At 41.1% G+C, this 27,029-nt stretch overlaps 2 protein-coding genes across 2 annotated transcripts; both read left to right on the plus strand.

Annotated features, from left to right (window-relative positions):
• The first annotated feature begins 12,068 nt into the window (after nt 1–12,068).
• On the plus strand, nt 12,069–21,054 carry LOC112256678 (delta-like protein 4). The gene is made up of 11 exons (XM_024430088.2): nt 12,069–12,552; nt 12,723–12,986; nt 13,302–13,359; nt 15,499–15,762; nt 16,425–16,485; nt 16,620–16,750; nt 17,540–17,709; nt 18,040–18,256; nt 18,444–19,194; nt 19,425–19,533; nt 19,683–21,054. Exons 1-11 carry the CDS (start codon nt 12,499–12,501, stop codon nt 19,686–19,688), a joined length of 2,085 nt encoding a protein of 694 aa, XP_024285856.1. The 5' UTR covers nt 12,069–12,498; the 3' UTR covers nt 19,689–21,054.
• Nucleotides 21,055–24,067: 3,013 nt separating this feature from the next.
• LOC112257140 (glutathione-specific gamma-glutamylcyclotransferase 1) lies at nt 24,068–26,017 on the plus strand. Its single transcript, XM_024430704.2, has 3 exons — nt 24,068–24,601; nt 24,842–24,877; nt 25,073–26,017. Exons 1-3 carry the CDS (start codon nt 24,428–24,430, stop codon nt 25,436–25,438), a joined length of 576 nt encoding a protein of 191 aa, XP_024286472.1. The 5' UTR covers nt 24,068–24,427; the 3' UTR covers nt 25,439–26,017.
• The last annotated feature ends 1,012 nt before the right edge of the window (nt 26,018–27,029 follow it).

The following is a 27,029-nucleotide window of genomic DNA, read 5'->3' on the forward strand; positions in this document are numbered from 1 at the left end:
ACCTGTCTTTGTGGGAAGTTGACTTTGTTTATGGCACTTAGCCTTTAGCTTCAAGGGTTGTTTTGTAAGTGTTTATGTTCGGCGTCTTTCCAAAATAAAATAAAATGTATGCTCACCACGCTGCGCCTCGGTCCAGTTCGTTCAACGGCCGCGACAAAGAGAGAGAATTAGAGAGAGCATACGTAAATTCACACAGGACACCGGATAAGACAGGAGAAATACTCCAGATATAACAGACTGACCCTAGCCCCCCGACACAAACTACTGCAACATAAATACTGGGGGCTGAGACAGGAGGGGTCAAGTAGGGGGGTGGGCCTTTTATTCTCTATTGTACCTCTATTGTTCCGAAAGCAAGGGGGTGGCCGACGACATCAGATTCACGTCAGACCAACCATACACTGATAGAAAAAAAGTTGAAATGTATTTTTTTCTTCGGTTTGTCCACATAGGGGAAACCTTTTTGGTGCTAGGTAGAACCCTATGCAGAGGTTTCTCCCTAGAACTCTCTAGGAAAGGTTCTACCAATGAATATTTGATCACATAAAGGTTCTTCCTAGAACCATCTATGAATGGTTCTACCGAGAACCCTTTTATCTTACGATCTTTGTCCCCATGTGCAGTTGCAAACCATAGTCTGGCCTTTTTATGGCGGTTTTGGAGCAGTGGCTTCTTCCTTGCTGAGCGGAATTTCAGGTTATGTCGATATAGGACTCGTTTTACTGTGGATATAGATACTTTTGTACCTGTTTCCTCCAGCATCTTCACAAGGTCCTTTGCTGCTGTTCTGGGATTGATTTGCACATTTTACACCAAAGTACGTTCATCTAGGAGACAGAAGGCATCGCCTTCCTGAGCGGTATGACGGTCCCATGGTGGTTATACTCGCATACTATTGTTTGTACAGATGAACGTGGTACCTTCAGGCGTTTGGAAATTGCTCTCAAGGATGAACCAGACTTGTGGAGGTCTACAATTTATTTCTGAGGTCTTGGCTGATTTCTTTTGATTTTCACATGATGTCAAGCAAAGAGGCGCTTAAGTTGGCCTTGAAATACATCCACAGGTGCACCTCAAATATAATCAAATGATGTCAATTAGCCTATCAGAAGCTTCTAAGCCATGACATCATTTTCTGGAATTTTCCAAGCTGTTTAAAGGCACAGTCAACTTCTGTGTAAACAAGTGTAACTTCTGACCCACGGGAATTGTGATACAGTGAATTATAAGTGAAATAATCTGTCTGTAAACAATTGTTGGGAAAATGTATTAGAAGTAGATGTCCTAACTGACTTGCCAAAAGTATAGTTTGTTAACAAGGAATTTGTGGAGTGGTTGAAAAACGAGTTTTAATGACTCCAACCTAGGTGTATGTAAACTTCTGACTTCAACTGTATACCATAAGGCCTTTCTTTGAGGGCCTAATTATACCCTCACACAGTTGTGTAAGGAAAGTCCTGGTTTACAGGCCACATCTTGGCTTGCAAAGGGATGTTTAATTCCTATTGGAATCCAGCTAGAGTTAGGATATCCAACAATAGGACTTATTTATCACCCACAACCTGCATTCAGAATGACTGCCAGGGTAGGGAACAACCATCTCAATAACAGATGCAATAAGTCCAACTACTAACTGATTGGATTAGTTTAGTTAATGTATGCTATTTATCTTTGTGTAGCATAAAATGTATCAATAAAAACATACTGAAATAAACAATTCTGAAAATCACCTTGCAGTAGAGCATGCTGGGAAACATGATATATGGTTCTATGTAGAACCCTTCTTTCCTTCCTAAGAGTCATCAAAGAACCCTTTCTTCCAAAGGTTTAACCCTTTGCCTTAAAAATAACCATTGTCTTCCGAAAGAGGTTCTTCAGATCAAAACGGTTCTTGTTAAAACTCTATCCCTCCGCAAAGAACTCCGCAAAGTTTTCACTTGTGTCTACAAAACACTATTTTGCCAAACAATATATACTTGGGATATCGCTTTTCAAAAGTAAAAGTCCAAAATCACTGGAGGACATCTTTAATGGCCCTCTTCACACAGTCACACTTCTTCCCTGTCCTCCATTTTTCTATTTCCTTTTCCTGTCGGAGGGTTTTCTCTTCTGTTAGGCGATGCCTTGACCTCTGTGGGGAAGGATTTCCTCAAGGTCCACAACTTCCACACAATTAGCTCTGCAGTCAGACATCACACCAAAAAACATTATCGTGACACAAAAATAACACATGCAGCTTTCATAGTTGTCTTTCAAGTGTCACTTCGACACAAACAGTGGCAGAAATAAATACACATGTAGTAACACCTGCAATTGGATGACAGTGTCTAATACACATACTATATTTGACTTTTTTCAACTTGACACAGAAATATACTTCCTCTAAGTGAGTAGGAGGAGACATGGTCCTACAGTGACAGATGCCCTGATGGCCGTATGTCCGCCCCTGCTGCCCCACCATTTGTAAAACCTAGAGCAGAGCTGAACAGAGCAGAGTTGGGGTGATCAATAGTGTTCATTGAAGGGCCCTGCCCTGGAACTGCTGGCTGGGGTAATGTTCCCTGGGTGGGAGGTAGGAGTGATGTGTGCTGTCCCTGTCCTGTTGTCCTTGTGGATGGATCACTCTTCCCAGGCTGGCCCTGGGCCATGGGGCTCTGTGGGCTGGCACACATGCAGCTGTCACACACCCACTGGTCTCAGACACCACAAACTGATTTACCTTCTCCATCCCAGGGCCGGTCACTTAGGCCAGCCCTGGGCATAAGTGGTCACTTATTTGGTGGTGGTGGGGGGGCTCAGTCAGGTTCTGAACTTAATGTTGAGAGTTAGAATAGTAGAATACACAAAGTGCAATTTAGAAATTTGGTTGTGCGTCAGCAGTTTTCCTCTTGTTATGTCAGTCACTGACTGTCATTCAATTAGCACATTTAAGCTAACATTTTTTTAGATTGGTAAATTAATCTAACCAGCTATCTAACTTGCTTTAAAACGACAACGTATTCTCTACGACCCATGGCAAAATGTGTAGAATTGCAGGAAATTAACTTTAAAAATGATTGTTTTTCTCTCTGCCATTAAGAAGGGGGCCACTAAAATGTTTTGTTCATAAGGTGGGGTGCCCCCTAGCCTAATCTTGCTTAAGGCCCCCAAAACGCTAGGGCCCTACTAAACCTTACAAACAATGCTTTACAGTACATACACTACTGTTTATGCATCAACGTTTCATACGTCACTGTACACATTTTCTGTTATTATTATTCCTAACAGCTCCGAATGGCTCAATTCTCATGTATCACATTGTAAACATGACTCAACATGCTAACCAACTGGCATTTAAAGTGTGTGTCCAGACAACATTTAGTTACTTAATAGGCCATATCCTCTTTGTTCCAGTGTCATCTAAATCCCAGGCAGCCCAGGCAGAACTAAACATCACTAGTGATTAAAGAGTGTTGTCAGTGCTGTCGTAGGGGTAGCAAAGTGCTGGCAGGACACTGTTTAGTCAACACTACACCAAAAGGGTGGTTGGAGACTTCCAAAACAGCCTTGGGCTCTGTTTTGTAATATGTCTGACCGAGACAGCAGCCATTTGAAGGTGCTCTGAACTCACCTACGGGATAGTCTAAGTTTATGGGTTACTATGAAGTTGATAAAGATCAAAATTACAAATCTCATGACAGGAGAGTGACAAACAAAATGGGAACTACTGAACATAGAAACTGTACATTTGTGTATTTCTATAACTGCAGCTTCAGTGCATCTCCATATGCTCCCTTGGAACCAAGTGGAGAACAATCCATCATCTGATTCCATTACGCTGTAGCACATCCATGTGTTAGTTCATCTCACCCACCGCTCCCAGATATACTGTAGGTATAAACCCTGCTGTCTGTCCAGTTTAAGGGTTTATCAGGAAACTGTGCTTGGTGCTGTAAACTTTTCAATCAATGGAGTCTGCACTGCATTCATAATCACTGGCAAATACGCTATGTTCTTAAAAATACTGCCATTACTACTTAGAAAATTCTAACTAATTGAGGTTAACTTCTGGATTGAAATATTTTATACAAACAACACCAACATTAAAACTTTACTCTGCAGAGGATTAGCATTGAATAGCTACACGTGTAGCTCCAGTTTCAGATGAAACAAGGCAGTAGAGGCAGTAGAGTGCAGTGGACAAACAGCATTGGGTTCTCTAGTCGGGACAGCAGGGGATTTCTCTTCGTATAGGGCGAAATGGTTAGATACCTCAGAACCATTGCGCGAGCACATCAAAAGCTCAATTGCTTCGTTGGATTGGAGCATAGAGATCAAATGTGCTGTTAAGAAGTGTTAAACTGATGTGACTCAAGCAAGGGCAGGTTTTTTGGACAAAAGGGGCCACCTGTTAACACAGTAACTAATTTCCCATTGCACATGCCCAGTGTGTTGATGCTGTTGGAACAGTGAACCTAATAGGCACACATCAGACATGACACAGTACTGACACTGGCAATGAGACAATTGGAGAAGGAGATACAATCAAGGGCTATATCATTTCAAAAAATCTATTTCAAAGACACCACAATAATGTAATTGCCCTGTTTATTAATCCATTTATATTGGATTGTCTATGTAAACCAACTATATCCTCAAACTACAAGCCTACATAAAAAACTGAAATATTGAGCAGCAAGATATATTGGTTATTTGTCCTTTACCTGAGGCTGCCATTATTTGCTTTGAGCAGCTGCCTGTCATAATCTGACATTTAAAAAGTCATTTGAGTAGCCTAGTCATTTGAGCCATGTCCCATGTCATTGTATTTGTCATTGACCTGATGCCAAAAACAGATTTACAGTAAAAAGAAAAAAGTGGACACAGATGAAAGAAATTCAGTTATGAAAATCCGTCGATCCCCCTTGACTTGACAGGTGTTGAAGGGTACCTTCATCTTCCTTATATGTTTTGTAAATATATTAGCATTGATAGAGGCTTATAGAGATGTGTAATGTCAGTGTTTTGCTAGTACACTCACACATGACAGTTAAGAATCATGTAAAACCTAACATCAATGTAATAACCCACTGGGCACACACTGGTTGAATCAATATTGTTTCCATGTCATCTCAATGAAAAGTTGAACCAATGTGGAATAGATGTAGAACTGTTGTCTGTGCCCAGTGGGAAGATGATGATTTAGGTTAGATATTTGTAATGAGATGTCAAGGGAGTTATATTAATTAATGATGAATTCTGCTCATGTAGACATGACACACTGCCCATTCTGACCTAAAGGCTTTATAAGATAGTCTGGCCAGAAAAAAGATTACATCAGGCAATTTATCATTAGTAGAAACTATTAGTAGCAGCAGCGCTTAAAGCTAAATCCAAATGCACTTTCATACCTTCTGTTTCCCAATGAAAATGTTATTTCTAAGGGTTTCAGATCCAAGAGGGGGGCAGCTTTACAAAACACTGCCACAAAGAAGGGTTACTGCAGATGGAATTATGGACGGCCTATGTCTCGTTTCCAAAGCTGTGTTTACACAAGGCCTGCAATGAGGGAAGAGAATAGAGCCAGTTAGGTTATTGTTTGCATTGGCCGAGTGTAAATAAAACTAGGGGTGGAGGCTGAAATGTCATATTATTTCAGGCTAGGTTTTGAATCTTAAAATGCAAAAATAAATAAGGGCACAAAAAGAGTGCTAAAATGGGATTGGGGTAGGAGGTGATGGGTAAATATTGAGAAAGTGTAAATACTGGAGATTCAGCTCCATATCTGATGCTGTCTGTTTTTGTTTGTGATATTTAGAGGGTGTAGGTTACAAATCCAGGCAGCTTAACTTGTGCAAAGGGATGGCAGGTAAATCCAGAGGTATTAATTTACCACCTCTTCAATTATTCATGTGTATAGATGTTTGGAAATGTGTATGGGGCCTTGGGTAAGACTCGTTAGCACAATACTGAAGCTCACCAGTTTCCTTCATTCAGTCAGAACCAACAGGCTTTTTACTGATTGCATCCAAATGCTATTACTGTAGTTAGAAATCAGTAACATAACGCTACAGTAGTCTGGCTGAGCTCAGGGACTATGACTCTGATCTCATTACATTCTCATCACTACTACTGTACGTACGTGTTGAGTTAACCTTTCCTCCACACCAACCAGTTTGAGGGACTCCAGCGATTCTCCACAGGACCAGTCCAGTGTGCCACGGTGAATGGTGGGAAAAGGGCTCCAGTGTAGTGGAGATGTGAGATGTGCAGGATTAGTACATTGTCCCTGTGCTCAACAGAATCGCCATCCATTAATAAGTCAAAGGTGGGGGGTGTAGATCATCTCTGGTCATCTCTGCAGGAGTGTTCTGCCGTGAGTCGCCATCTGGCAGGAATATTAAAATCCTGCAGGTTTTGGTCCTGCAGAAGTCGACCTGGAATTTACTTGGTCCTGCAGGAATTGTATTATCCTGCAGAAATGTCAAAATCCTGCAGGTTTCGGTCCTGCAGGATTCCTGCAGTAATTGTCATGTTTGTGCAGGATTTTCAACATTTCTGCAGGACTCCTGCAGGAACACCGGGGACTTTTCCCGCAGAATTGTGTCAATGATACAGGATTACTACAGGACACAAAAAGTTGAATTGCTGCAGGATTCCTGTAGGACTTATTTGTAAAGGAAATCCTGCTCCAGCAAGGCAATCTGCTCAATAAGTGATAAAGTGATAATCACAATAAGTGATAAAGCCAACAATGCTGTTACCCAGCATTAGTCTATGTGTGATAAAACTGTATAAAGGGTTTCAATTATTTGTTTAAGTCCTACATTTACTTCATTGGGTTCATTTTAGTTTCCGTCTCTGAACAATCATTTGATCTTAAAAAATGAAAGAGAGAAAGTTATTTAATAGCTTGTGTGGATACTATAAGATCAATAAACATAGCTGTTTTGGTTCAACTAATATACAATGAGTAGGGCTACAGTTTACCTCCACTTCAATTTCCAGAATTGGCTGTCTTCCAGTGAAGGTCATGTAATGGGGCTATTGGATGGTTGAGCAGGGGGCTGTGGTATTTTACAGGGCATTTATTTAATAGAAATAAACAAAACACGAACAGGGTAATTAACACTCAGTTTACATGAAACACACAACCATAATCAAATGCAAAAACAAAAACATGCGTAAAGTTAAAAAAAAAACATATATACAGGACCAGTCCAAACGTTTGGACACACCTACTCATTCTAGGGTTTTTCTTGATCTTTTTGCTATTTTCTACATTGTAGAATAATAGTGAAGACATCAAAATGATGAAATAACACATATGGAATCATGCAGTAGCCAAGTGTTAAACAAATATATATATATATATATATTTTATACTTGAGATTCTTCAAAGTATCCACCCTTTGCCTTGATGACAGCTTGGCACACTCTTGGCATTCTCTCAACCAGATTCACCTGGAATGCTTTCCCAACAGTCTTGAAGGAATTCCCACATATGCTGAGCACTTGTTGGATGCTTTTCCTTCACTCTGCGGTCCAACTTATCCCAAACCATCTCAATTGGTTTGAGGTCGGATGTTTGTGGAGGCCAGGTCATCTGATGCAGCACTCCATCACTCTCCATCTTGGTCAAATAGCCCATACACAGCCTGGAGGTGTGTGGGGTCATTGTCCTGTTGGAAAACAAATGATAGTTCCACTAAGCGTAAACCAGATGGGATGGCGTATCACTGCAGAATGCTGTGGTAGCGATGCTGGTTAAGTGTGCCTTAAATTTTAAATAAATCACAGACAGTGTCACCAGCAAAGCACCCCCACACCATCACACCTCCTCCTCCATGCTTCACGGTGGGAACTACATATGCGGAGATCATCCGTTCACCTTGTCTGCGTCTCACAAAGACACGCCGATTGGAACCAAACATCTCAAATTTGGACTCATCAGACCAAAGGACAAATTGCCACTGGTCTAATGTCCATTGCTCGTGTGTTTTTTCTAATTTATTAAAAATAAAGAATAGAAATAACTCATGTAAATAAGTATTCTGACCCTTTGATATGAGACTTGATATGAGCTCAGGTAAATCCTGTTCCAATTGATCATCCTTGAGATGTTTCTACAACTTGTGTGGTTACCATGTGTGGTAAATTCAATTTATTGGACATGATTAAGAAAGGCACACACCTATCAATGCAAGGTCCCACAGTTGACAATGCATGTCAAAAACCAAGCCATGAGGTCGAAGGAATTGTCCGTAGAGCTCCAAGACAGGATTGTGTCGAAGCACCGATCTGGAGAAGGGTACCAAAACATTTCTGCCGCATTGAAGATCCCCAAGAACACAGTGGCCTCCATCATTCTTAAATGGAAGAAGTTTGGAACCACCAAGACTCTTCCTAAAGATGGCCGCCTGGCCAAACTGAGCAATCGGGGGAGGAGGGCCTTGGTCAGGGAGGTGATGAAGAACCCAATGGTCACTCTTACAGAGCTCCAAAGTTCTTCTGTGGAGATGGCAGAACCTTCCAGAAGGACAATCATCTCTGCAGCACCACCAATCAGGCCTTCATGGTAGAGTGGCCAGATGGAAGCCACTCCTCAGTAAAAGGCACATGAATGCCAAGTGTCATGTCTGGAGGAAACCAGGCACCATCCCAATGGTGAAGCATGGTGGGGGCAGCATAATGCTGTGGCAGGGACTTGGAGACTAGTCAGGATCGAGTGAAAGATGAACGGAGCAAAGTACAGAGAGTTCCTTGATAAAAACCTGCTCCAGAGCTCTCAGGACCTCAGACTTGGGCGAAGGTTCACCTTCCTACAGGACAACGACCCTGAGCACACAGCCAAGGAAACACAAGAGTGGCTTCGGGACAAGTCTCTGAATGTCCTTGAGTGACGCAGCCAGAGCTTGGACTTGAACCCGATCGAACATCTCTGGAGAGACCTAAAACTAGCTGTGCAGCAGCGCTCCCCATCCAACCTGACAGCGCTTGAGAGGATCTGCAGAGAAGAATAGGATAAACTACCCAAATACATGTGTGCCAAGCTTGTACCGTCAGACCCAAGAAGACTCGAAGCTGTAATCACTGCCAAAGGTGCTTCAACAAAGTACTGATTAAAGGGTCTGAATACTTATGTAAATAGGATATTTCTGTTTTGTTTTTAGTTTTTTTTACAAAAATGTCTAAAAACTTATTTAGGCTTTTGTTATTATGGGGTATTGTGTGTAGATTGATGAGGGGAAAAAATAATATAATCCATTTTAGAATAAGGCTGTAACGTAACAAAATGTGTAAAACATTAAGGGATCTGAATACTTTCCTGAATGCATTGCATATATATAGCCATTGTGTATTTATTCCTTGTGTTGTCTTTCTATTACTTTCTATTTTTCTCTCTGCATTGTTGGGAGGGACCCGGAAGTAAGCATTTCACTGTTAGTCTACACCTGTTGTTTAAGCAGGATATTTATTTTATTTGGTCCATGCAAGTAAATCATTAATTGTTGCCTAGGGTTGAGGCCCTGACCCTAGCTTCATGTCCACTCCCAGCTCAACCCTAAACCTGGCCCTAACCAAACTCTTGATTCCCTTCCACATCCCGGCTCAACCCTAAACCTAGCCTCCACCCTAACCCTAACCCAAAGCCCAACCCTGACCCCAACCGTAAGTCTAACCCTAGCTTCATATCCATTCCCGGCTCATCCCTAACCCTAACCCTAACCATAGATTCATGTCCACATCGCAGCACAACTATAAACCTAGCCTCAACCCGAACCCAGCCCCAATTTTAACCCTAACCCTGACTTTATTTCCACTCCTGGCTCAAACCTAACCCTAACCCAGCTTAATGACCATATCCTGGCTCAAACTTTACTCTAACCTCAACCCTAGCCATAACCCTAACTTCGTTTCCACATCTTGGCTCAACCCTAACCTTCAACATCTTGGCTCAGCTCAGCTCAGCTCAGCCCTAACTCTAACCCTAGCCTAAAGGTTAGGGTGGTTGGAGTTAAGGTTGAGCTGGGACAAGAAGTTAGGGCTAGGGATATGGCTAGGGTTGAGCCAAGATGTGCAAATGAAGCAAGGTTTAGACACATTTTAGGGTTGAGCCGGAAGTGAACATGAAGCTAGGGTTAGCGATAGAGATAAGCAGACGTAGCACGAGGGCTGTGGGTGCAACCGCCCTAGGGCCCACGCACCTACAGGGCCCGCAAGGAGCCCCATGTTCCTGGAGATTTTTAATCCAACATTGTAAAAATGCAACACTTCCTAAATTGTATCCTGTACAGGTCCTAAACTCAAAACTAATGTCCAACTCTACATAATGCATCTCTTTAGCTCCAGATGCATCTCTCAGTAGTATTTGTAGTGTGTTGGTAGGGTTATTGTGGCATCAGTAGCCTCTGAAACCTTAACTTGTCCACAGAGACCATAGTAACCTACACAAGTATTTGTTGTAGGCCATCCATACAAGTAAATATTTTTTCCTGTCTTCTTTAAGATGTAGAAAAAATGTAATTGAGAAACAAATATTCTGTGTCAGAGCTAGAGGTAGTTTTGTATGTGTTGCAAAAACACAACATTGGGCTTAAAGTGTTGACAATCTGAGACCTTGAGCCACATTCATATATTGGACAACCAAATACTTTAAGAGTAACTGATGTTCCCTCTACACACCAAAATAACAATATAACAATATATATATATATATATATATATATATATATATATATATATACTGTATATATACACTACCATTCAAAAGTTTTGTGTCCTTGTTTTGAAAGAAAAGCACACTTTTTGTCCATTAAAATATTTATCACATGGAATAGCCTTCATTTCTCAGAACAAGAATAGACTGACGAGTTTCAGAAGAAAGATCTTTGTTTCTGGCCATTTTGAGTCTGTAATCGAACCCACAAATGCTGATGCTCCAGACACTCAACTAGTCTAAAGAAGGCCAGTTTAATTGCTTCTTTAATCAGAACAACAGTTTTCAGCTGTACTAAAATAATTTCAAAAGGGTTTTCTAATGATCAATTAGCCTTTTAAAATGATAAACTTGGATTAGCTAACACAATGTGCCATTGGAACACAGGAGTGATGGTTGCTGATAATGTGCCTCTGTACGCCTATGTTGATATTCCATTAAAAATCATCAATTTCCAGCTACAATAGTCATTTACAACATTGACAATGTCTACACTGTATTTCTGATCAATTTGATGTTATTTTAATGCACCATTTTTTTGCTTTTCTTTCAAAAACAAGGACCTTTCTAAATGACCCAAAACTTTTGAAAAGTAGTCCACATGTAAATTCTTAAAGAGATTGGTGTGGCTGAGGCATAAGAGGTTGTGAACAATAATGAATAGGGGTGTAAACAAAGAAGAGTGCTTGAGAAAGTGTGAAAATCATTCAAGGGCATTTTATCCTACTTTTCTCCAAAGTGGGATAACAAGTTTATCAAATTTCAAAGAAACACAATTCCCCCATGTTTCCCCCAACTGCAGTGTATGAAATACAATTTTGAAGCTCTGAGTCTGTACCTTTATAAATGTAAAAATGGTTGACACCCATCTTTTCCAATTGACTACAATGTAATGATACAAGCATCAACCATGTGACACTTGTATTTTCACATTGAATGCAATGTATTGACATAAGCATAAATTTGTTAATGCTCATCTTTTCCAATTGACTTGAAATGTATTGGCATAAGCGTTCATTGGTTGACACTCGTATTTTACCATTGACAAGTTTCCCATTGACCGTAATGTATTGACAAAAGCATCAACCATGTGACACAGCTTTTCCCATTGAATTCCATGTATTGAAATAAGTGTCAATTGGTAGATGCTCATCTCTTCCCATTGGCACCACAAAGCCTGCTGGGAGCATGACCAATTGAAATATATTTTGGAAAAACGTGTCATGATGACGTTTTCCTATGATATGATGTTGCAAAATGTGACATGAGGGTTGGTTGCAATAGGCTCGGAAGGAAAGGGGCGGCGTTTATTGATTAACAGTATTCATAATAAGTACACAAGTATATAATGTAAGCGAGACATCAAACACCCTTCATTAAGAAACAGTCTGCTTTGTGACTGATGTACTGCCACATTTTCACAACAATATTGGCGCCACCAGAAGCGTGTTTCTGTATAAGCAAAGCGCAAGAGTTGCATCAACACGCCAAGAGAAAGCACTTTTTCAGCAGGATCATGATGGAAGGTCATGGTAAAGACAGAAGGATGACTAAACTGTGGATATTGACGTTACTGTTATGCGTTTAACCTGCATCTCACTGTCTGGATAAAAAGGTTTCTCAACTTCTGCGCGTATTGGATTGCGGAGCTGGGTTTAGTCCAAAAGGGTTTTGAAGAAGGATTTATTTCCCTTTTCCTAATTTAATATTTCCTCACCATCCCATCACTGCTTGGAATAGCAGCTCTCTGATGAGAACAGGTTATTTTTCAAAGGATACGAACCGATCTGTGGAAAAGAATGGCAACTTGGTTTACCTTTATCATCGCAATTGTTATAACGATTTTTACGCAGGTAATTTTACAGTTAAACTATTTTTGGAATCGTTCATGCCTGAATGTTGACACAGCAATAGTGTTGTAATGCACAATAAAATATCATATAATACGCCTAGAATAATTCATAATGTAAATGTTTGCAAAGCAATATTGTTTTATATGCATTAATTGATTATCCTCCTTTAGGTGCTGGGATCTGGTGTATTCGAGCTTGATCTTCATCAGTTTCAGAATAATAGAAGTTTGCTGGCAAACGGCGTAGCTTGCAGTCCAGCCTGTAGAACTTTTTTCCGAGTTTGCTTGAAGAACTACCAGACGATAGTGTCACCAGGTGACTGCTACTTCGGCAGTGTCGTTACACCTGTACTAGGCAACAACTCGTTCAGCGTCATGGAGGACGGCACGTTCACCAAACCTATTCGCCTGCCACTCACCCACTTTGCATGGCCGGTAAGACGTTATGCACTGCCTATAATTGAAGTGGTTGAGAATATACAGTATCTGCCTATTGATGCATGGAACAAAGGTGTTTGCAATGAGATAGGTGGTGAAGAGCGTCCATAAGCATAAATCCAAGGACTGCACTATCCGATATGGATGTGTATAATATGAAACAAGAGTATATTAGATTTCATAACATGTTATTAGCCTAGTCTACACATATCGTTCAATTGATAGATTTTTTAAGAAACAAAAAGATGTGCATCTGTACACATTAAATAGTTTAAAAGGTAGACCCTTATTTTTTTCCACATGTCCTTCTAGGGTTCGTTTTCTCTAATCATTGAAGCATGGTATTCTCCTTCAGCGGATCTACCTGAAGGTGAGTAGTGCGCGCCATACATGACCACCGCTAGGAAGCACTGTTACAGATGTTTGAAAAATGCTCCCTATGCCATGGGTCGACAACAGGCGACCTTCGTGCCAAAACCAGCCCGCTAATCAATTTGTTTTGCTCCCCAAAGTTCTTTGTAAAAAAAATAATATAGGACTATTATTTTAGTTTTTGGTCAAAAAATACTGTAAAATCACCAGGAATTCAGCTAGAATTAGTTTAATTTAGGAAATATGTTCCCAAGTGTTTCTACAAATAAAAAAAGAGACATATGTGATAGTGTCTCAATGTAATCAAGGTATAAAATGATTGTTATTTTCAAATACAATCTCTTTTTGGGTTGAGACCGACAAAAATCGCCCCACGGCTGGATCTAGTTGCCTACCCCTGCCCTATGCACTAGAGTTATATAATTAAGTAGTATAAATACATGCAATTTATACAGACGTTTTGCAGTTACATAAAACTTGGAAATGTGAACGTGTTGATGTCCATGTGTCAGGATGAGTTACGTGCAACAGAGCACTTCTTTTATGCTCTGTCTTCAACACAATCGCACTTCCTTTGGTTTATTTTAAGCGTGGGAAAGTGTGCAAGTCTTAAGTGAGGATATCTAAACCTTGCCAAAAGCCTCTGACGGCCTTTCCTGTATTTTACACCTTTTTGCTCCCTTTGGACGGGGAATAATGGGTTGAAAATGTTTTGCTGACAAAAAGGAATAGGACATTTCAATCACAGTACACTTAAACCATTTGGAAGAATAGCGCACAGGCCTTGATGAGCCATATATACAAAGTATGTGGACACACCTTCAAATTAGTGGATTCGGCTATTTCAGCCACACCCGTTGCAGAAGAATGGCCTTACTGAAGAGCTCAGTGACTTTCAACATGGCATCGTCATGGGATGCCACCTTTCCAACAAGTCAGTTCGTCAAATTTCTGCCCTGCTAGAGTTGCCCCAGTCAACTGCAAGTGCTGTTATTGTGAAGTGGAAACATTGAGAAGCAACAATGGCTCAGCTGCGAAATGGTAGGTCACACAAGCTCACAGAACGAGACCACCTGTCCTCGGTTGCAACACTCACTACTGAGTCCTAAACTGCCTCTGGAAGCAATGTCAGCACAATAACTGTTCGTCGGGAGCTTCATGAAATGGGTTTCCATGGTCAAGCAGCCGCACACAAGCCTAAGATCACCATGCACAATGCCAAACGTCGGCTGTAGTGGTGTAAAGTTCGCTGCCATTGGACTTTGGAGCAGTGGAAACCTGTTCTCTGGAGTGATGAATCACGCTTCACCACCTGGCAGTCCGACGGATTAATCTGGGTTTGGTGCATGCCATTAGAACGCTACCTGCACCAATGCATAGTGCCAACCGTAAAGTTTGATGGAGGAGGAATAATGGTTGGGGGCTGTTTTTCACGGTTTTGGCTAGGCCCCTTAGTTCCAGTGAAGGGAAATCTTAACGCTACAGCATACAACGACATTCTAGACGATGCTGTGCTTCCAGCTCTGTGGTAACAGTTTGGGGAAGGCCCTTTCCTGTTCCAGCATGACAATGCCCCCGTGCACAAAGCGAGGTCCATACAGAAATGATTTGTTGAGATCGATGTGGAAGAACTTGACTGGCCTGCCCAGAGCCCTGACCTCAACCCCATCTAGCACCTTTGGGATGAATTGGAACGCTGACTGCGAGCCAGGCCTAATCGCCCAACATCAGTGCTCGACCTCAGTAATGCTTGTGGCTTAATGGAAGCAAGTCCCCACAGCAATGTTCCAACATCTAGTGGAAGGCCTTCCCAGAAGAGTGGAGGTTGTTATAGCAGCAAAGAGGGGACCAACTCCATATCAAGGCCCATGATTTTGGAATGAGATGTTTGAGGAGCAGGCGTCCACATACTTTTGGTCATGTAGTGTATATCATAAACTGAAAACTTGCATTAAATTTACTTTCTGTATATCTTATAGAGATACATAATTCAAGACAACAATGTTCATTGTTTGTTTTGACCTTTTTAACAAGCATAGACTGTATGCATGCAATGATACCTATTTGATAAGGCAATGAAAAAAGAACGTTAGGCCACACTATCTTGACGGATTTGTTTTGTTCTCTATCCCCGCAGATACAAACAACCCTGCCTTATTGATTAGTTATTTTTCCATCCAAAGAAAGTTGGAAGTAGGGAATGAGTGGTCCCAGGATGTGCAGAGTGGGGGTCAGACGGAGTTAAGGTACTCATACCGGTTCATCTGCATTGAAAATTACTACGGGGACAGTTGTTCCAAAATATGTGCTCCAAGAGATGACCGCTTTGGCCACTACACCTGCAACCCTGAAGGGCAAATATCATGTCTACCGGGCTGGAAGGGAGAATACTGCGAAGAACGTAAGCAATCAAGAGTGAAATGTTCTGGGTTTCTGAAGATTTTTCACATTATGTAGTAAAATGATATTTCTCAAATTAGACCTATTTGCAAAATGGGTTCTATCGTGTCAAGATGCTGCTGCTGTAGAAAGGCTTGGATCATATTTGTATTTTGGAGTGGCAAGGATGAGCGAATAAAAACTGTAGCTCCCTCCCAACCCAACCCCTTCATCCCTAGATATCTTACCATTTTGGCCACGTGGGTAGAATAATCCTGGGTAGCGTTCTGGAAGAGCAGCACGCGCCGAGTTAATCACAGCATTATTATCTGCCACGCGCCACTAAATTGAGGTCTATTTTGTTGAGCGGGAGGGCAGCAGCTGCAAACAGGGTTCTAACAGCCTACGGACAACAATGGGGCAGCTGTCCTCTTTTGAGAGCAAGCATCTGCTCAGGCTTAACCAGCCATTAAACACTAGTCTTGTAACCATGCAAAATCAATGTCACATACAACACAACACAGAAGCAGCAAATTAAGGTTTCTTTATAAATAGACAGGTAACAGGTTTGATGCTACAACAGTGGAAATGTAATTCCTAATCCCAAACCAGAAGTTTATGATGTATTGTTGAATGAGTTGACAAAAAAATGAAGTTCATGTTTTGTCTCAATTTTATATGCAGCAATTTGCCTCAAAGGGTGCAGCAAAAACAATGGAAATTGCTCAAGGCCAGGAGACTGTGTGTAAGTATACAATAGTCATTTTAGTGTGTGTGTGTGTGTGTGTGTGTGTTTACATGCATGCTTGCCTGCATGTGTATATGCCTGCATGTGTGTATGCACACAGTGCTGAAAGTATTGTGTTTTTTCTGTGACAGATGCAGAGAGGGCTGGCAGGGAACCTTCTGCGATGAGTGTAAGAGACATCCATCCTGTAAACACGGCACCTGTCAGCAGCCCTGGCAGTGCACCTGCAAAGAGGGCTGGGGGGGCCTCCTCTGTGACCAAGGTCAGTGTCTCAGGCTCCTCTGGGTTCTGCTGTGAAACAATACAGAAGTACAGCAGAAAACACAGGACATCCTTTATGACGGTAGAAATATGACATGTTCCTATGATATTGCAAGAACAAGAGTCATCAGGCATTCTGATTATGAAAGGAGAAGAGTGGCGGGGAGTAACTGTTTTTCATATAAACATTTGTCCAGTGGTGTAAAGTACTTAAGTAAAAATACTTTGAAGTACTACTTAAGTACTTCTTTGGGGTATCTGTACTTTACTTTACTATTTATATTTTTTACAACTTTTACTTTTACTTCACTACATTCCTAAAGAAAATAATGTACTTTTTACTCCATACATTTTTCCTGACACCCAAAAGTACTTGCTACATTTTGACAGGAAAATTGTCAATTTCATACACTTATCAAGAGAACATCCCTGGTCATCCCTACTGCCCCTGATATGGCGGACTCACTAAACACAAATGCGTTGTTTGTAAATTATGTCTGAGTGTTGGGAGTGTACCCCTGGCTATCCGCCAATAAATGTAAAAAAAAAAATGTGCTTTCTGGCTTGCTTAATATAAGGAATTTGAAATGGTTTATACTTTTATGTTTACTTTTGATACGTAAGCACATTTGAGCAATTCAATTTACTTGTGATACTTAAGTATATTTAAAACCAAGTAGTATTTTGCTGGGTGACTCACTTTTACTTCAGTCATTTTTTATTAAGGTATCTTTACTTTTACTCAAGTATGACAATTGGGTACTTTTTCCATCACTGCATTTGTCCACAGATCTGAACTATTGTACCCATCACAAGCCGTGTCGTAACGGGGCCACCTGTATGAACACGGGCCAGGGGAGCTACACCTGTACCTGCCAGCCGGGCTTCACAGGGGACACGTGTGACAGAGAGGTCAGGGAGTGCGACAGCCAGCCCTGTCGGAATGGAGGCCTGTGCTTGGTAAGTCCGGAAAGCCTATCCGTTTCCCACAACATACAGCACACACAGGCTTTCCTGTTTTTGTTTTTCCTCTATCCATGTCTCTGGGCCAGTATAGAAAAATGCAACAGACAGAGCAATAGCCAGATCGTTGACCCAGTTCATACTCTCTCTCCTGTTAATGAATGTCATTCAAACTGGGGCAAAGGTGGCATGATGAGATAATAACGTGGAGTCGCAAAGGCATCGAAATGAGATGCACAGCAACAAACCTACAGTACAGTGATCTTTGCTGGAATTGTTTCCTATGACAGTGGGCTGTGATAACCTCTGACTCTCTGTGGCCCACAGGACCTTGAGAACGGCTATAGGTGTGCATGCATGCAGGGGTACGAGGGGACGCACTGCGAGCACAGAATGCTAACTTGTGCCGATTCACCCTGCTTCCATGGGAATTGCAGAGAAAGGGACAACGGGCGGAGCTACATGTGCGAGTGCCCAGGGGGCTTCACTGGACTCAATTGTGAGAAGAAAGTGGACAAATGCACCTCCCTGCCCTGTACAAATGGTATGTGATAGTTTCCACTCTCTGTATCTCAATAACAAGAACTGTCTTTGATTTATTTTGTACACTGTCAGTTAAGAGCACTTACTCAAACAGATCCATTTGGAATGTTCTCTCTAGAGACATCTACATTAGAGCTAACTTAAAGTGGTTGTGATGTGCGCTGATAACACTGGTCTGCTCTATTCAGGTGGACGTTGTGTTATCCACGGCACCACACGCTGGTGCAGCTGCCGCTCAGGCTTCACTGGCCCACGCTGTGAGATCAACATCAACGAGTGTTCCATGAACCCCTGCGCCAATGGAGCCAGCTGCATGGACCGCATCAACGACTACACCTGTATCTGCCCCCTGGGCTACACCGGCCGCAACTGTGACAAGCCCACTGACCGCTGTGCCCCCAAACCCTGCCTGAACAGTGGGACCTGTACCGACGGGGCCAAAGGCCAGCCTGCTGCCTGCATCTGCCCAGCCCACTTCAGTGGCCCCCAGTGCCAGTACTACGATGTGCCTTTACTCATCCCCCCGAGCCCCAGCCCCAGCCGCGTCAAAGAGCCCCTGGACAGGCTCCACTGGGCAGCCATCTGTCTGGGTGTGGGCATGGTGGTGCTCCTGGTGCTGATCTGCATGGTGGCCATGGTCCTGCGCCACATCCAGCAGCAGAGGAAGAGGAAGAAGGACTCAGAGTCCATGAACAACCTATCAGACGTCCAGAAGGAGAACCTCATTTCTGACCTGCAGCTGAAGAACACCAACAAAAAGGTGGAGCTGGACCTGGAGGTGGATTGTCTCAGGGAGAAGTCCCAAAACCACAAACACATCAACTACCACTTGGACTACAAAACCTCCAAGGAGTACAAGGATGAACCATCAGAAGAGGATAAAGATGAGAACTGTAAAAAGATGATAGAGGAGAAAATGCCATTGACTAGAAAGTACAGGTAAGTTCCCATTGGGGACAGACGACAATTCAACGTCTATTCCAAGTTTGTACTGAAATGACATGGAAACAACGCTGACTCAAACCAGTGTGTGCCTAGTGGGTTGAAATGCTGCTTGCAGATGACAACCTGGATAGATTTGGTCCTACTTCCTATTCTCCAGTGTTTGATAAATGACAGTGGTTTGGATTTGTGCTTGAGTGTTGACATGTTTTACTTTTCATTTACAGCGAAAGGCCAGAGTGTAGGATATCAACGATATGTTCTCCAAGAGATTCAATGTACCAGTCTGTGTTTGTGATAGCAGAGGAGAAGAATGAATGCGTCATAGCAACTGAGGTAAGCTTTTATTTTCACATTTCGTCTGAACATGTTCCTGCAACTTTTGACACCATGTCATTAACAGTCATCAATCAGCAATGCAAAAGTTGAGGTTTCCATTACATTGCTCCAATGATTCAAATGGTTTCCTTTTTTTCTTCTCCTAGGTATAATACATGGATGGTATCAGACATTCTGAAGAATGGATATCTTCTGGACTGTTTACAGGTGTAGAAATAGATGGGATTTAATTTAACTGCAAATTGCTGCTCTTGAAAACTTGACAACTGGACCGATCCTGTGTGCTCTATGAATGCAATAAAATGTAAGGACTGAACACACTGTAATAGAGAAATAATGTGGGCTTTTGGACATTTCACCCTCAGTGTGTACTGACAGATTCAGCCCGTTGACAGAACGTCCCACTATATCCATGGGAAACAGGCCTGTGTTAATACCAGCATGCCCATCTGCAGGATGAGAGGGCTCTGTCTGGAGATACTCCAACTTATTGTGATAATCAGCAACCAACCAATCAACTTACTGCCAACAAGCCTATGGAAGGAGCCAGCTACTTCCATTTCTCTACCCTGGTGAAGTGCTATATAATAAGGCAGACTTTGTTTCATAAACTTTCAAGGAGAGAATAAAAACGTCTGGAAACGGTTCATTTTATGAGAATATTTGAGACCCAAGGCCTATGTCAATTTTGTAAATGATTTTTAATTTTTTTTTAAAACGTTGATAAATAATGTATGCATCCCAAATCATAGAGCCTTAAGTATGGGTTAAAGAGCTAAATTGGTGCCCAGCTTCTTCTTGGATCCAGTGCACAACAAAAAAATGAAGGGAAAATTTAAGAGAAAAAAACTGATGCGATACACGATGCAGTGCCAGGGGTATTCAAGAAGAAGCAATATTTACTTGTTATTATGCAGCATTGCCCAGAAATGAAGACAAAGAAAAACAAAAGTGACTATCATACCAAGGACGCCTTTAATTAGAATTGACTTCACTGAACCAATAATGTTATTTTTAAGATTAGTATTTCACTAGTTATTTAAATATTTCAAAGCACTGGTCTTTCTATGTTTTATAAGATTATTTTGTATATAATGTATATTTATAAATGTAGAAGTCTCTGTACAACTGTTTTTTTATTTGATGCCCAAAAAGTAGAATTTATTTTTTAATGTTGTGGTGATTGTTGTTTTTTAAAACAATGAAAAAATATCTGGTACACTGTTGTTTGTTGGTTTCATGTTGAGTATAATTGGTCAACTATAAAGCTATAAATTTGCCTAGATATTGGAATGATCAAGAACCTTCAGTTGAAATCCACCACCTGTTGTGGAAATGGCTTCATTGTCTAGATGATGTATGACCTTGTAGCAGTTATAACAATCGCAGTGGTGAGAGGCATGCGTGTCAATGTGATGTTAAATCAATGTGCTCACAATCATTCAGTGGACAGTTTTGTATGTGACAGCAATGTGAGAAATATGGACAAAGTTATATATTAAAACATGTCATGTTAAAGTACGGTACACAGATTGGTCAGTATTTGTATGCAAGTTTTTCCTCAAAAAGAACACCAATCTCACTATGCCCCTTGTTGTTAAGCATCCATGTCGCTTTCAACTGACTTCACATTTCAAGCTGTTTCCTTGGATGTCTGCCCCATAAGCTACAATACTGAGACAAGGAGGAGGCACAATCTAGAAAAGAGGCTACTTAACAAACCAGGCAGATACTTTAGGGTGTGACCCTACACCACTGGGAAAATCATCATATGCCTCCTCTCTAACTACTGTAAGCATGAATGCAGAAAATAAGGCCCCAAGAGTCCAGTGGCAAGTTACCAGCAGCCTTGAAGAGGTGTTAAAGCCAACACAACACCTTGGCCAGTCCTGATCTCCCCAACAAGACATGTAGGCTATCACATGCTTGCACACACACACACACACACACACACACACACACACACACACACACACACACACACACACACACACACACACACACACACACACACACACACACACACACACACACACACACACACACACACACACACACACACACACACACACACACATTAAATGACTATAACATATCTACTGGAAAACCACCTGATTATCCATTTCTAGTATTATATTTATTAGTTTGATTAATTATTTTGTCACAACAACTAACACCCACACGTTTGTCTTTTCCACATATTCTGTCCCATTTTACAACCTTTTCAGACATCTACCACATAGTCATGTATTTTCATTGTGTTATAATAAAAGCATCCTGTTCGTGGCCAAGTGACATCATTTCCTGCTTCCCGTCGGATTTTAAATGCACAGGATAACGGCAAACTTGTCTCACGCATCTGTTATGAAACGTCTTCACGGTTACAAACATGATCAATTGCTATGTATTTCACAAGTATCCGATGCTTGACAATAAAAGGTATTTATTCATCAAAAAAATCTTAGAAGGCCTATAAAGAACAAACATAAGTGAATGACTGCTTTACAAAGCTCAAGCAATGAGAATGAAATCTAAATTAATTAAATTAAATTAAATTTAAAAAATACATGCCAGTTTCCTTTCCTTTTGTAATGTTCTTAATTAACACTTGGGGGCATTACATCATACATGGAAGGACATTCAAAATGAGACAGACTGAAATGTACATTTTTACACACTTAACAAAACATTTAAAGTTACTTCCAAAATGTCTTTAAATACTTACAATGACAATTGATAACTAGAGACTTTAAGAATCACAATGTCATAACAAACAATTTTGTCAACTAATAATGGCATCTGCAAAGCATGGGAAGTATTCTATATGTTATGATTTTGTGATGATATCAAATATAGTACATTGAATACCATTATCAGACTGTGTTGTCATTGGACCAAAACATAATTGTCCTAGCCAGAGGCCAATGAGGCTGAAGGTAAATCGCCTGCTTAAGAGTCATTCATTGACCATGTATGATACAAATGTATAGGGTGCTAGAGAGGCACCTACGAAGAGAACAGACATTTAGTGGGCTTTACGATGCTTGGATCTTTATGGCAACCCTATACAGTCCACATGGGGGCACTATAACGCCCGTAAGCAATACAATTGGCTGTCAGAAGTATAACAATGTAAATGTACCTTTAATCCGTCTGTCTGCACATTTCAAGGCATATGGTGGTGTAGTGAGATACCCGATGGGCTGGACGATTCCCTTCTCATCTTGAAAAAACGTATACTAATAACGTGGAAATCAATAAACAGAATGGAAAAATCGAATGATTTATTATTGAAATAGCAATGGGCGGCCTAGTTAAATAAAGGTTCAATCATTAAATGTAATAAAAGTTACATAACAAAATAAAGACTGAGAAAAACTAATTGACACAATTTAAGGCCAAGTGGAAAGCAATGATGCAGGCACTAAGGATGGGGGTGTGAGCATATGCGGGTCTGGGCAGATGAGATGTAGTCATTGTGTGTGCGTCTGTAAAGTGTTGCTCGTATGTGTATACGTTTGTATGTGGAGTAAGAATAAAAAATAATAAAAATATGATTTAAAAAAATACAATGCTTGGATCTTATTCTGAAAACGAATGCTTCTATGTATATCCAATTTCGTTAGCTGCTGCTGCTGCAATATCAGACTATATGACTCTAAATGAAATAAAGGGAGATCCATTTTCACACAGGATTAAAAATAGACAGGATTGCTGCTTTCCTTACTTTCCTGACTGTGCAGAGCAACAAGGCAAAAAAGGATATACTAACAGTACTTCAAAGTGAATAAACACTGATTTTTCACATACACTACTATCACCAACAACGTCCATGGAGGAATTGCAAGATCTCAAGCAAAGCATTTTTAAAGGATAGAATATTTCAACTCACAAGTTTGGACATTGGATAGCCAGTGAAACTGTCAATCTACGTCTAACCAGCGAGCATAATGTTCAAACATAAGGTTTCAAAATCCTGTGAATGGGGCAAAAATAACTTGTCGTTTCTGATAATGTGGTACATACAATATCTTCTGACATACAATGAATGGATGGAAGAAGGAATGAATGAATGAATGAATGAATGAATGAATTCATCTATTTTTCTGTTTCTTTTATGTGACTCATGATTATTAGACACCATTTTCAGTAAATCAAATACCTTCAAGATTGCATTTACAGTACATTGTACATTACTTCAAGTGGCACCTTGAGTGAAGACTAAATTACACACTTAATAAATCCCCTTTCTTATCAGAACAGTTGATGCTCAAAACCAAAGTTGGCATAGGTTCATACAGTACAGATCTCTCATATTGTATATTACTTCAAGTGGTGGTTGTGGTTGTCAGAGTCTGTTCAATCGTGAGATACAATGTCGCAACATTGTAACATTAATTCGAAAGTTGGATTCCAATAAATGTTTTGCTCCCGAAAAGGATTCGGATTTGGTAGGCTTGTACTTATAGTACGATCTATTATATGATATCATTGGTCAGAAACGCCTTGTTCTGACGTCCGGACACAACAAATACACGTGTCAGTAAACCAAGGTAATGAAGCAGTAGGCTAGTACTTTAACGTTACATTGTCCGACACACCAAAACGTATTGTAGGCCTATGCATCACTTCTTTCACATGTTATCGACACCTAGGGGTAGGCTATAATAGGCTTATTTCGCATCAGCAAGACTAGTCAAGACTCCTAAGATGAAATGTCAAAGGCGATGATAGGTTTTTATAGCGAATAGGTTTGAAAAGTCTCATGCTTCGGAACGCATCTGCAAAAAATATGAGCTGCATCGGTAACATCTTAGAACAGTTATTTATTGACAGAAGAATATAGGCAACACTTTACATCTACATCGTACCTCAACCCTAACGAACCATAATGAAGCTTCTGGCTATTACCACATCAGAAAAACCCAGCCTGTGGATATTCGGATATGGCTCCTTAGTCTGGAAACCAGACTTCAAATACAAGAGGAGCAAAGTCGGTTATATTGAAGGATACAGTCGACGCTTCTGGCATGGGGACAATTTCCATCGAGGAGACAAAGACGTGGTAAGCCTTTTCCTTCAGAAATGCAATTCAGGTATTTGCTGCTGCTGTAGATTGACAAAATATGATCTTATCTCAGATCAAACTGTGGTGCTTCAGAAAGTGGGAAGTCCAATGAAAAGTCAAATAAAAAAGTTTGATTTGTAAGTCAAACATTTTGGATATGGAAATGTCAGTGTAGTCTAACTGGAAATGAAATGGTTAAAAATGCTGACTGTGCATTTATCCTCATCCTGTCCACAGCCAGGTAGAGTGGTAACTTTGGTGGAAGATCAAGATGTGAGTGGCCTTATTTCAAAACAACCCACAACACACCTACAGCTCACATTTGATTTGATCCTTTCTACCACGAATAAGTCCTGTACTGTATGTTGCAAAATATATTGACACTGGCATAGTCCATCATGTTGATAAACAGAACTTGAAGTTGAAATCCTGTCCCAGTCTAACATCCACCTCTTCTTCTCGCTGCAGGCTTGCACTTGGGGGGTAGCCTACGAGGTCACTGACTCCCAGATGGAGGAGTCTCTGCAGTACCTGAATGTGAGAGAGGCTGTGCTGGGGGGCTACGTCACCAAGATGGTGGAGTTCACTCCCAGAGAGAAGTACCAAGGGTCCCTGATCGCCCTGGTCTACATTGCCACCTCTGACAACCCCATATACCTCGGGCCTGCCACTCCCACAGAGATAGCTGCTCAGATTACCATCTGCAGAGGCAACACGGGCCACAACATAGAGTACCTCCTCCGCCTGGCTGAGTTCATGAGGCTGTACTGTCCCGAGGTAGAGGACGACCATCTCTTCTCCATAGAGGCAGCCGCTCTGGCTCTGGTCATCTGAACTACCAGGGCCAGGGATACTCACATCTGACCACCGGTACGACACTCAACCCTTACGTCACTCGCTACGTTACTTGCTAATGTGAACAACATGAAGACACTGACAATGTGAATACACTGACAATGTGAAGACAGTGAGAGTCACTCCAACTCATAAAAAGGGTCAACATGTCATGATCACTGTTTTTGTTGTCCATTGTCAGTAATCACCCATGACATTGACATTTTTTAAGCTGAAAGGGCAATGAGATTAGAATCAAGGTGCAGTATGCTTCTCTACAAGGTGTGTAAACACTGTCCAATAAATATACTTCATATATGGCATCAGATGAATAAATAATATTTGCGTTGTGTTTATGAAGGTCCTGGGTAACATTAGAATATGAAAAAGTAATTATATAAAATAACAAAATAGTATTTTAATTAGTTTGTGTTGCTGTAGGCTATCTGTTGCCTCATACTCAAGTGTGGCGCTCATGAAACAGTGGTTATTTATGCAATAAGGCCCGAGTGGTTGTGGTATATGGCCAATATACCATACCATGCCTAAGGGCTGTTCTTAAGGCCTGGATACAGTCCTTAGCTGTGTTATATTGGCCATATACCACAAACCACCGAGGTGCCTTATTGCTGTTATAATCTGGTTACCAATGTAATTAGAACAGTAAAAAATAAATGTTTTGTCAGACCCATGGTATACGGTCTGATATACCACGGCTGTCAGCCAATCAGCATTCAGGGCTCAAACCACCCAGTTTACAATTTGAAATAGAGTGCATCTCTTAAATTTTAAGTGTTATTTGGCATTGGAAACCTCATAATGTGCTCTTACCTGCATGTGACGCTGTAGGAGGATTTGAGGTTGTGGCCTTCGTGTTTATAATTTACTCTGTGTTGAGCTTGTGTGCTAGCTCGTGCTCCTGCTAGCGTTAGCACTACCATTAGCATTTTGCATTGGAATGCATGACATTTTAAATTAAATCACATTTTATTTGTCACATACACGTGTTTAGTGGATGTTACTGTGGGTGTAGCAAAATGCTTGTGTTTCTAGATCCAACAGTGCAGTAATATCTAACAAGTAATATCTAACAATTCACCATACACACAATACACACACATGTAAAGTAAAGGAATTAAGAATATATAAATATTTGGACGAGCCATAGCCATTTGGACGTGCCATAGACTAAGATACAGTAGAATAGCATAGAATACAGTATATACATCTGAGATGAGTAATGCAAAACATTATTAAAGTGACTAGAGTTCCATTATTAAAGTGGCCAGTGATTTCAAGTCTATGTATATAGGGCATCTATATACATAGGCTATTTAGCAGCTTGATGGCCTTGAGATAGAAGCTGTTTTTCAGTCTCTCGGTCCCAGCTTTGATGTACCTGTACTGACCTCGCTTTCTGGATGATAGTGGGGTGAACATGCAGTGGCTCGGGTGGTTATTGTCCTTGATGATCTGTTTGGCCTTTCTGTGACATCGGGTGCTGTAGGTGTCCCGGAGGGTAGGTAGTTTGCCCGCGGTGATGTGTTGGGCAGACCGCACCATCCTCTGCAGAGCCCTGCGGTTGCGGGCG

Source organism: Oncorhynchus tshawytscha, linkage group LG08 (assembly GCF_018296145.1).
Source record: "Oncorhynchus tshawytscha isolate Ot180627B linkage group LG08, Otsh_v2.0, whole genome shotgun sequence".
NCBI classification, from domain to species: Eukaryota; Metazoa; Chordata; class Actinopteri; order Salmoniformes; family Salmonidae; genus Oncorhynchus; species Oncorhynchus tshawytscha.

Coding starts and splice junctions, on each gene's coding strand:
- LOC112256678 (XM_024430088.2), top strand. CDS start 12,499: ATGGCAACTTGGTTTACCTTTATCATCGCAATTGTTATAACGATTTTT. Junction 15,763..16,424: donor GGGAGAATACTGCGAAGAAC/GTAAGCAATCAA, acceptor TTTTATATGCAG/CAATTTGCCTCAAAGGGTGC. Junction 18,257..18,443: donor CTCCCTGCCCTGTACAAATG/GTATGTGATAGT, acceptor TGCTCTATTCAG/GTGGACGTTGTGTTATCCAC.
- LOC112257140 (XM_024430704.2), top strand. CDS start 24,428: ATGAAGCTTCTGGCTATTACCACATCAGAAAAACCCAGCCTGTGGATA. Junction 24,602..24,841: donor ATCGAGGAGACAAAGACGTG/GTAAGCCTTTTC, acceptor TCCTGTCCACAG/CCAGGTAGAGTGGTAACTTT. Junction 24,878..25,072: donor CTTTGGTGGAAGATCAAGAT/GTGAGTGGCCTT, acceptor TTCTCGCTGCAG/GCTTGCACTTGGGGGGTAGC.